The sequence below is a fragment of the Dermacentor albipictus genome, unplaced genomic scaffold (assembly GCF_038994185.2).
Source record: "Dermacentor albipictus isolate Rhodes 1998 colony unplaced genomic scaffold, USDA_Dalb.pri_finalv2 scaffold_23, whole genome shotgun sequence".
Taxonomy (NCBI): Eukaryota; Metazoa; Arthropoda; class Arachnida; order Ixodida; family Ixodidae; genus Dermacentor; species Dermacentor albipictus.
This window is the reverse complement of record NW_027225577.1, coordinates 1,698,056-1,709,318: the sequence shown is the minus strand read 5'-3', so window position 1 is coordinate 1,709,318 and position 11,263 is coordinate 1,698,056. Positions and strand designations below refer to the sequence as shown.

The 11,263-nt window shown below is 41.5% G+C and overlaps 1 protein-coding gene across 4 annotated transcripts in view; it reads right to left on the bottom strand.

The window, feature by feature from the left end:
• Positions 1-11,263, bottom strand: part of LOC135898897 (MFS-type transporter SLC18B1-like) — a 29,842-nt gene that overhangs the window by 4,076 nt on the left and 14,503 nt on the right. For all 4 annotated transcript variants that reach the window (XM_065428105.2, XM_065428108.2, XM_065428107.2 and 1 more), the window contains exons 8-13: positions 6,868-7,007; positions 6,063-6,164; positions 5,158-5,249; positions 4,379-4,474; positions 3,685-3,759; positions 2,835-2,928 (exon numbers count right to left, since the gene is read on the bottom strand). In XM_065428105.2, the coding sequence (XP_065284177.1) occupies positions 2,835-2,928; positions 3,685-3,759; positions 4,379-4,474; positions 5,158-5,249; positions 6,063-6,164; positions 6,868-7,007 (599 nt within the window). The remainder of the gene's footprint in view (positions 1-2,834; positions 2,929-3,684; positions 3,760-4,378; positions 4,475-5,157; positions 5,250-6,062; positions 6,165-6,867; positions 7,008-11,263) is intronic.

Sequence of the window (11,263 nt, the reverse complement as noted above, 5' to 3'; positions counted from 1 at the left end):
TCAGCAGACATCGCTCCTTACGTCAATTTGGTGCAGTGCGTGGTGTGTTGCTTTAGGAAATGTCATGGAGCTCGCCACAATGATCTCACTAGCTCGCTGAACAGTATGCGTGGTCGGCATGCATTGTCTAGACAGACTGTTGCTGATGCTGCATCATCATGGAGAACACTGTTTGTGCTCAGGTCATCAGCTGTATTTATAACAGTACTGAACTAGCTGTGCAGTCTGATACATGTGTTGCAGTTTGTACTGCACCTTCAGTGACTGTCGTTACTTCTACAGCACGACTGTGGCGTCGTAGAAATTTTGCACAGCAAAGTGCAGACGTTGACAACTTAATGAAGTAAGAGGGAGAGAGGACTTTGTTTAGCAGTGCTTGCCTGAATTCGGAAATTTGTGTAATTGTAACCTCTCCCTTAGCATTTAGATGGCATTACCTTTTGTTTCCGAAGAAAGTCGGGATGGAACATGCATCATAATGAAATGCTATTAAAGTTGTATTCGTCCGAGATCATCTACTTATGTCCATAAAAATGTGATAGCCAAGAACTGAGCACGAAAACAAGGCTGGACAAGAGCAACAGCTGGACCTAATGAGCTGGTTCAGCCTAATGAGCACCTGTCCAGTTGTCTTTCTTGTCCTGTCTTTTTTTCCAGGCTCAGCTTCCAGCTATGAACATATACCAACTAGGCCGGCAGTCAGCTTTACTAAAAAATATCACACAATGTACTGAGTTCTGCTCACTGTCCGCACTACATATCTGCTTTTTATACTACAGTGAAGCAGTTAGTTCGACTGAAGAAGAGCTCGGAAATGTTATGTGCATGTTTTCACAGTGTCCTGAAAGAACTACCTCATGCACTAAGTTGTATTTAGAGGAAATGGAGGGAGGGGCATATTAGGGCCTAAGTGAAAATTGATATCCTTCTTTTTTATGCCTCTTTAGAAGCGTTATACAAAACCCTTACAAAAGCTGCTTTGGGAGAACCAAATGGCAGCAATTCCATATTCAGAGAAAATAGGGGGCAACGTTTCAGTGAAATAGGGTCACATGGCAGCAACATTTTAAAGTATGTGCTTGAATTACATGCTCAGCTGAAGTTGTTAATGCAACTGCTAAAAAACAAAACAACAACAAAAAAACAGGTTTGCTGGAAATTAAGATGCAATTCTGCAAAGTCGAGCAGGTTTGCTGTTTTATTACTTTTTCTCATTTGTCAGCATCGAGAACATTAAATGATTACTTATACAATTTTTTTTTAGTTAGTTAAAGTATTACATTTTTGTAGGGTGTTTTCACTAGGTTACTTATTTGACTCCTATAAATATTCTAGCTATTAAATTTATTGATTCAGAAAGTATTTGTAAAGTTTGATCGGTTGTGATTGCTCACTTTTGTGAAATTACATTATATGTTCTTTTCTAATCAGGTGCCTTCTTTCATTTTGACAAAAATAAATGCATAATGCATGGTCAGTTAAACATTAGATGAGGCATATTCATTTCTTGCAGGAAAATGTGAAGTGTGAGCAGCTTTCGTGGAGTACTGGCACAAAATGTTTTGGTTTTGCTTATTTTTCCCTATTATATAACTGCTGACCCTGAAACTACACCATGGTACCTCAAATGCAGAAGCAATCACTAATTATAGTATATTTTAAGGTGACCTGCTCAAAACTCAATAAATGGAGGGTAGCTTTTTGGTGTAGGGTTTGTTTACAAGGGCTCCTCCACACATCGTGAAAATCGCATTGGAAAAATGCATTTGATGGTCTCACAGGGTGCCCTGAAGTGCCTACGAACTACAAATCCGACATGCCTATATACAACAAAGCATGGCACCTCATTTTTGTGATTAATTTGTTTAAAGTTGATGCCCATACAAAAAAAAATGGTTCACAGTAGTTTTGGCCCAAGCGAACTTGTCTCACCAAATGACTGTGCATTTTTGCGGAAAATGAGGCACGCGAATGTATTATTTTTCTTCAAACTCATTTTTGTACCCGAATGAACCGGTTTACAAAGCTTGAAACTGGTCTGAACCGTCATAATCTTTGTCCTGGAGCTGAACCTGAACTAAACCGAAAACTGTGAGCCTGAAACTGAACTGAACCTGAACTGAATCCGAAAAAGTTTCGGTTTGACACCCTGTGCCTATGTACCAAGCTTTAGGTCCTTAACTCCTTAAAAACTCCTTAACAAAACTCCTTAACAGAGCAATTTATTTTTCACTCACAACTGATGATACATCTGCACCACATTAACTCGGCTGTCAGTCTAGCTTGCAGGCTGACCAGCATGCATGTACCACCTACGTTATGTCACAGACTTGCTTGACCTCTAGATGTATCCTTCAACAATATTTTGTGTACAACATACATTGCATGTGCTTGAAGCTTCAAGAGCAATAGCAAAATTGTAATGTGGAATGACAGCAAGCTGGGTGTGGCATTCATGTTTAGGAGTAGTACAAAAGATGAGACGGGATGACGCACTTCGTCTTGTCCCTGAAATACTCTTGCTTTGTAGCACAAAGTGTCACACACACACAGACTAGAAGAAGACTGGACGAGCGTTTGTCCTGTCTTCTTCTTGTCTGTGTGTGTGTCATTTCGCGCTACAAACCAAGAATATGTTACCGTACCAACTCGCCCAACTTTCTATCCCTTCTTAATATAATGCTAGTCTTGAAACATGAGTGTCAATGTGCTGGACAGGTTGCCACTTAAGTAATGACCTCATGATTGCAGCGTGTGAAAACCGGAAACATCCCAATAAAAACAGCAGATGTCATTTAGCAGATGCAATCTTGCAGAAGCACAAGTAAACTTACAGTCAGCAAAGATCCTGCTGCTACAAGTGTGCTGGCCCAAGGAAAGCCAATCAAGTCCAACAGGACACCTCCAATTGATGGCCCAATAACTTCGCTGCAATGACAAACACCAAGCAGATGTGATCAGAACCTCAAATGTACTTGTAAGTTGGGAAATTACGCCTTCTTCTTGCATGCCTAATTGAACACTGGTACATGTCTGCCTTCCTGTTCTTAGACTCAAAAATGAGCCAACCACACAAATTTTTCTCTTGGAGTATTACTTGCAATGTTAAACAAAGATGTCAAACTAAATTTGGCTCTATATATGCTGTTTGGGCAATAAGGATGTCTCAAGCATGACCGTTCTTTACTTCCTTTGTTTCCATTACATATGACATGAATACCAGTTATTGTGTTAGCTGTATGGGCGATTCTAAGTGGCCTGGGCAAAAGGCTGCTGAAGCAACTACAAATTCCAGCTAGTCTTGGTCGAGAGTTGCAAACAATCAAGCAACTAAGTATGCTTAATCAGAGGCTCATTGTAGAGTGTTTTAAGACGCCATGTTAATGTTTTCTTATCATATTAAAGTGCAAGTGCACTTAGCAGCTGAGTTTTGACAATCTGTGCCTTCTGCTGTTTTGCACTTGGCTGTCAGCGTGACATTTTTGTTACCCTTCATGTAAATGTGTGCGACAAAATGAATGACACCTACAGCCTGCCTTGCAACATAGTTACTGTGATATCTGCTGTCATGTTGAAGGATCATTGGAAGTACACTGTATTGACGTTTTCTAGCATTCGCTCAAATAGCTGATATGAGATGAGCTGTGTTGTAAAATGCAAGGGCCCTAAGTGCACAGAACATACCCCAAGGAGTACATGGAATTCCACCAGCCAGATACGAGGGCATATGTTCCAATGTCCTCTTCCATGCCACCAGAACTGCAACAGAACATGATAGCCATGGAATTTCAATTGATTGCAGAATGTTTGACGTTTAAATTCGGGATACAATGCACAAAATATTTGTTGACATCACTGGGGGGGGAAAAAAAAAAACTAGCGGTGAGAGATGGCGTGCACTATTGACATAAAAGAAAATGAGGACAAATAAACGTATTAGTCTGAAAACAGCTTTTTCCACTTTTGCATTTTGCTAATCCGTGTAACGATGAGCATAGTGAGTTTTGAGGCTGTATCGTGTTCAGAAGATGGCATCACAGCTATACCACACCCCATTTTCAAGTAAATCACGCATGTAAGGTGTTCTTATTCATTTCTGCCTATTTGCATTTCATTTTAATCTGGAAGTGCCTTTTCAAAACTACAATAAGCAAATATGCTGGAGAAATGGAGAAACATTCAGGCAAATAGGCTAACATACCAGCACTTCCAGCCAGTAATTCACAGAAAGTAGAGTCATGAGCGTTAGCATGTCTTAGCTAAATAACATTTTGGCCTTACAGAGCTAATTTAGTGTCTTCACTATGAGACAAAAAGACGGGGCTTTAGAAGGGGTACCACATTTTCACTGAGACACAAACACTCGTGTTGAACTTACGTTGCAGCTCGAATCATGCTCTCCATTGTGGGTACATAGGCAAAGGCAAAGGATGCACCAAGGATTGAAACTGTAGCCAAGGTGGCCCAGAGGTTGCTGAAACAAATATGCACACTATAATATTGCAGCATTGGAGTCACCTCCAAAATGTTTTGCAGGTTACACTCATGACTAACAGCCTATGGATGCTGCAAAGTTCTTGACTTTAACATTTTCTGGCAGTATCTCTGATGAACTTATTTAGATGAGAACCAAAGTGACCAGGTTGTGCATACTGTAATCTTTCATTACAGCTAAAACCAAAATGTCTTCAAAAATTATATAGCTTATTCTACCTTGCCCTTATTAACTTAATACCTGCTTACCAATCCATTCCCTTTTGTTTTGCAATCAAGGTGATGTTTATGTTTTGTTTACGACTTATTCGGCTTCTAAAAATTTGCAACAGAATGTCCAAGTGGCTTTTAGGTTGTATGTCTGCACATTCAAGCGTATGGTAATAAAAAGATGTAGATGTACAGGGTGGACACACATGTGAGTGCACATGGGTGTCCACTCTCTGCATCTGCCAACACATATCTTGCCAACACAAGACACCACTGCTTGTAGAATAAATTTGAACTAGCAACTTTCCAAAAAGTTCCCACTGAGCCAGCAGCTTTTAAAAAGAAGAAGGCATGGCATGCTATGTATGCTACTGAAAGGCACAGAAGCCTCATAGCCCCTTTGAGGAACAGCGCTAGGTCAGCTCTCCATGATCGATTATGTTGTGGCTTTACCTTGGTATGCCCAAGAATGGTGCAGGCCCCATAAAGATCTGTGCCGCGGCCATTATGATCAAGCCGACAATCATAATTGGGATTCGTTGTTCCTGAACACAGGAAGCAGAGAAAAAAAAGTAAGTTTTGTATCTCAATTTATTTTGCTACACAGTATGGTATACCAAAATGCAGCAATAGAATGATTTTTTTTAGTCTTTTACTAAAATAATAAACTTTAGAATTCTGAAAAGGCTGCTTCTAAAATGTTTTCTTAATGGTTATAGATAACCTTTTTGTCGTTTTTGTTTTCCAAATGGTTCATTTAATGGAAATGCCATACCTTGATAAAGAAGTTGCAGCAGGTGTTAACTCTCCAATTATCATTTCTCTCCTTAGCAAATGAAGTATGCGTATTCTCTTGCAATTAGCACTCAAGCACTGCAGCAAAGTGCCTCATACTAGTCTAAACATAACAAAAGCTTTTGCACATCAACCAAAAGTTGGCACTTATGGCCTTCCTTGATTTTTGCTTCCGCCAGACTACCGCCAAACATGTGCTTTCTTTTTTTGGCTCGGAAAGCTTGGCCACTGATGTTTACTCAGACAGTACTGCGGCTGGTTATAAATAGTGTGTCTGTGTGACAGAAACATCTCATGGTGTGTGGTGTGCCAGTTACTATATCTGATGAGTCAGTTTTCAGCTTTACTGTGGCATCATGAATGATCACAGAAATTGACCAGCTGCATTTGTGCTTTGCTGCATCCAAGTACAATAGAATACTTACTACAGAGACTGCCCTTCACTGGCTTAATTCGAAAGGAAATAAATTAGTATAAAGCAAATTTCACTTTTTATCAGAACAGATTTAAACTGTCAATGCAGAGTTGCAACCAAATGGCAAAGTTGTAAAAGTGCAGCTTACTGTCTTCATACAGATGAAACCGACAAGAGGAGAGCATATGGAGAAAACAGCTGACATCACTAGAAAAAAGCTACCAACAATACTGGTGTCTACGTCGAATTCCTGAAAAAAAAAAGAAAGAAAAACTACATTAAAGGAAGCGATACCGAGTTAATAGGCATCTTGCATTTTTTCGCGCCTTATTTCTAGAGAATATTTCCTTTGTGTGTGCATCAGCTTTTTCGTGGGGCCATACAATGCATCTTCTACCCCAGACAAAAAGTTACTGCTTTAAAAGTTTGTCTGTTCCTATCACCTACAGTTAGGTTTATGTACCTATATAGCTTATTTAGAAAAAAATAGCGTGATGCTTTTCAGAGCTCGTCTTTTGCAATAATTTCTGATTTCTCTCTCTTTTCAATTTTTTTTGCTGTTGCTATTCTTTAAATCTTGAATTTCAACACAAGCATGACACGCTGAGTATTGGGTTTGTGCTGCATGACCCCGTGCACTTAACGGAACAAGTGGTATACTGGGAAAAAAAAATAACAGATGTATTGGTGACAGGAGCCACATGGGCCCTTCAAAGTGCAAGTTACAATGATAATGACTGCCTTTTTCAGGCTAGATATAGGTTTCAAATAACTTGAGTTATCTGCAGATGCTTTGATAGTTGGGTGTTATGTAGCTTCATTTGATTACCAAGCAATGCAAATTAAAGAAACAGTCAAAACACACATTAATTTTGACTTTAGTACTGGTTCATTAGTCCCATAATGTCATACATTAGTTGCTTTATGCAGTTAGAGTTCTGAAATTGTCTCACCCGTCGCATATGGGGCTCCAATGTTGGCTCTACAAAGCCCTGCGATTGAGACCCGATGACCAAAATTATTGAGACAATGATCACTTGTGGTATTCTGAGGAGAGTAAAGTACGACTCTTTCCTTGTTTCTAGAGCTTGTACTGCAAGCAGAAGAGAGATGGGGAGAAAATTCACTTTATGCATGGCAAGGTCACTATGTAGCATAGTTATGGACACATTGGGCAAGTTTTTGTTTTTGTGTGGTATGTTTAGGTGATTAAAACATTACAAGGAGAGGGCTTGAGCCTTAGTACAAATAGAAACCTGAAACAATCCTCTGAATGGGGAGAATAAATTGGTTGCTTCATTATCCTCGGTGAATTGGACAAGGCACTTTGTTTATATTTCATTAAAGTAAGGGGCAGGTTAAGTGAGGTTAAGAGCTCACATTCTCCAGCCAAATTTTCTGGCAATCCAAGGTTTTTATCTGTGATCTGCTGTGTTGCATCTGTTAGCACTGCACTCAGCTTAGCTGGCTGCCACAGTGACTGCCTAGTGAAGTACATCATTGTAGTGCACCACCAATATAGTGTTTTTTACTGTTCTTTATTCCTTAGTGAAGGGGCACCAGAGGTAAACATTGGATCTATATAGACTATTTGATTACCCCTCTTAGAACCTTGAGACATTTATTTTACAGAGAAGGCTGAATTAGTTTTGGAGAAAATTGCAAAGTGGCCACACAAGTCTTACGAAAACCTAACTGCCTGCAATCAATGGGGTCCCTTATGTAGGAAACATATGCTGCATCGGTGATCTCACAGTTATGCACTGCAGTGTAGCCACACATGGGGGCGGAGTTCATTTATGATGTGTGATTAATGATTAAAGTTTATTGGATTTTTGGTTCAGAATATGTGAGGAAATAATGCGGTGTGTGCTATGGCTAAACTAGTAAAGCACTTGGTACCCACAAGTGGAACCATTTCTTATCGTCTTCCACCTTACCTTCACTTTTATGTGCCATTGCAGCTTCATGTAAACATGACTTACTGCTTGTGCTACAAATAACCAACATTCTTTCCCCATTAATGACTACGATAGGAGGATATATAACTGACTACCTGCATGCCATGTGTGCCAGCAGAAATTGCCTTTGCTGTATCATTATGAACAAATGAAACCTGAACAGGAAAATTCATATCAAAACAGCAAAATGACGCTGAGCCTGACGTCAAGAATATATTAGTGTGCCTAACTAAATCTTTGACATGTGACAAACAATTCTGTGTAGGGGAACATATAATTCACCCCAAAACATTCTTGGATTTGTGCTTGCAATATCCTGTGTATGTGTCATTTGTTCATGATAATGCAACAGATCACTTCTATACTTGTTGTCTACAGACTGGTAAACACACGCTTCATATCAACACGTATAGTAATCTTGAAGTCTCACACTAGGCACATAATTTCTGCGCCTCCTGCACTACACTAAGGGCTTCATTATTGGTTATTATACTCATCACAGCAGGGATTCATGTGTCCACATTTAATCACTGTAGCACTTTCTATATTCACAAAGCTGTTGACTCTAAATTGCTGTAAACAGCTGCGTGTGTGGACATGCCACACTGAAAGTGTGCGATGGAGTGTTGCAGGGCTCTCAATGAAAGCCCAAGCTTTACACGACAACTTGCTCTTTTGATACCGCTGTCAGGGTGTCTACCAATCGGGAAAACCAGGAATTCTCAGGGATTTTGAATAGTCAGGAAATACTCAGGGAAAACTCAGGGAATTTGTGCTTCTATCAGAGAAAATGAGCAGCAATTTTGTTGAAATGGGAACGAGAGTCGCGGTCATGCTGGCTCGAATCGATAACAGAGAGGAATCGTAAGGAAATCTCTTTGACACGGTGTAATCCTCTGGATGAGTTGCCAGTGTGCCGTCAACGACCAACTTTCCGACGCCCGATAATTCGGGTGGCTTCGCGGCGCCACCACGTCCCCCATAGAGTCAATGTCTGAAACGTCAATGTCAACGTCTGAAATTTCGGACGCGAGAACCCTTCGCCGTCCAAGTTTTCTGACTTTTTGCACAGCATTAATCAAAGCCACCACAATCGCCGCCATTTTAATGCGTAAGCCTTTAGTGGCTCTTGAGCGTTCGTGCACAGTCTGTGGTGGACGCAGGAAAGCGGTGATCTATCAAAGTTGGCAGGTGGCCTCGCCTCGCCTCTTCGTAATGGGTTCGGATCCCACCGGCGGCGCAAGGGAGAAAAAAAAAAGGTAAAGTACAAGAATAAATAAAAAATAAATTATATATATATATATATATATATATATATATATATATATATATATATATATATATATATATATATATATATTATATAGCCGAGTCAGTCGGATGTCTCCAAAGAGCGCGCGCACTGCGCTTGCATCCCATGCTCGGGGCCGCGGCGGCGTCCGTTCGCAGAACACTCATGGAACAGTTCAGACAACAGCAACTGAGGCATTCATAGATAGGCTTTCGCCTATCGCAGTTTAGCTCAGCAAAGTGCCCATAGTTTTTGATTACCTTGCCGCCTCGAACCGGCCATACAAACGGCGCTCTCGCACGCAGATCTGTTGGCAGCCGTATCCACCACCGCGGGAACGCTAGGCCTTGCTGCTTCGACGTTATTAGGCTTCTTGCCGTTCCCTTTGTGGTCCTCGCGAATTGTTTCGAAGCTCGGAAAGCACTGCGCGTTCCACAATGAAGGTTCCAGAAAGTCAGCTTCGCCTCTGTACATCAGTGTTACGTGGTGAAGAATACGCTAAAGTATTGCGGTGAAGCATAACAAGCGTGGTGAGGGGGGCAATTGCTACGGAACACAGTATGTATTCCTTCACTATACACGCGTGCACCCGCCATCTCCTGTCGCAGTACGAGCACCGATATGCCTCATTAGTGCACTGGCAGGCCTTCCGAGCTTTTTAGGATGTGCCTGCGGCGATTTGAGCCCTTAAAGGGCCCCTCACCAGGTCTGGCGATTTTCACTCGACAAGCGCCACGCATACTATGCGCGCTAACTATCGTGTCTGCTAAGTGTTACATCGCTACGCGCCGCGGAAGGAGTTTAAATTTCAAACGGAATGCCGTTTGCCCTTCTCACGGGCGCCATGCTCCCAGCCGGAGAGAAGATGTAATTGCACAAGTACGCCTACGTACATCACAGTGCTGTGACGGCACTTGTAGTGACATGCGACTTCGAGAATTATTCAAGGCAACATCCGTTATTTGTGTAATCTGTTTCTTCAATAGATGAAATAAAGTTTAGAGGAATAATAAAACACACAAACTGAATGTCTGCATGTTCTTGTTTTACTTCGCACCGCTGCAAGAGAGATGTGCTTCTGTTTCGCCTGCATGTTCCCATGTCGTGCAGTCGCGCACGCAAACAACGAAAGTATGTCATTTTCTACAATGTTAGAGCATGCGATCATGCTCTATAATCCGCTTGTGTCTTCCTCAGTATTTGCATAGCACTGGCTTATACCGCTAGTCAGATGTTCTCGTGCGCAGCACGCAAAATCACGTGTTGCGCAAAACGAGACAAATGCAACAGCTGGCATGCGACGCCCTCAGCTGAAGTGCACTGCACAGCAAAAAAGTGAAGGGAAAAAAAAATGAAGGTGGGCCCGTGACGTATGCGTCACGCAATCTTCAAGCTCGAGTATGGGAGAACACGGGGAAAGAATTTCACTTGTAGAGGATAGCTGGGGCAAGTGGAAAGAGTGTCTCTCTTGGCAGTGGCCCTCGCCTCATGAAATCATGGGTTCGCGGCACTGAAATATTTCTATCTCGGTTAATAATGAACCAGTTTGAAAATTCCAGCAGAACGCTCCCTAAAGGGCACATAACTTGCAGCATATAACTGAAATTTGCTATGTGGCCTGGTGAGGGGCCCTTTAAGGACGGTAAAAGACATGCATTCATTTTTTACGACTGCCTGATTTTTTTGATGTTTTCGCGGCCCCTAGGGAGTCCGAAAAATCAGCCATTAACTGTACAACTGACTAAGAGGAAGCTTCAAATGTCCCGTGGGACGAACACGCAGCAGAAGGAGGATGAGAACAGAAACGACCTATGCATTGAGGAATGAACAGGAAAGGAAGTGTGCCGAGGCTTCTTCAAAGGAGCTTGAGCTCAAAAAACGAAGTGTTGGCTGATGCTGAGATGCAGCTGTCCCTCATTCAAACCAAAATAAACTCTTTAAAGCAGTGAAATGCAACACTGAGGTGTTGTGTGTGGGCTAAGAGTATGTTGGGACAGTTGAGGTTTACTTACCTACTGTAGAGAGAGGATCTCACTTGTGACAAAGTTCAGGCCTCATACCCATGAGCTTGCTACGAGTTGAAAGGAATTGCTCATA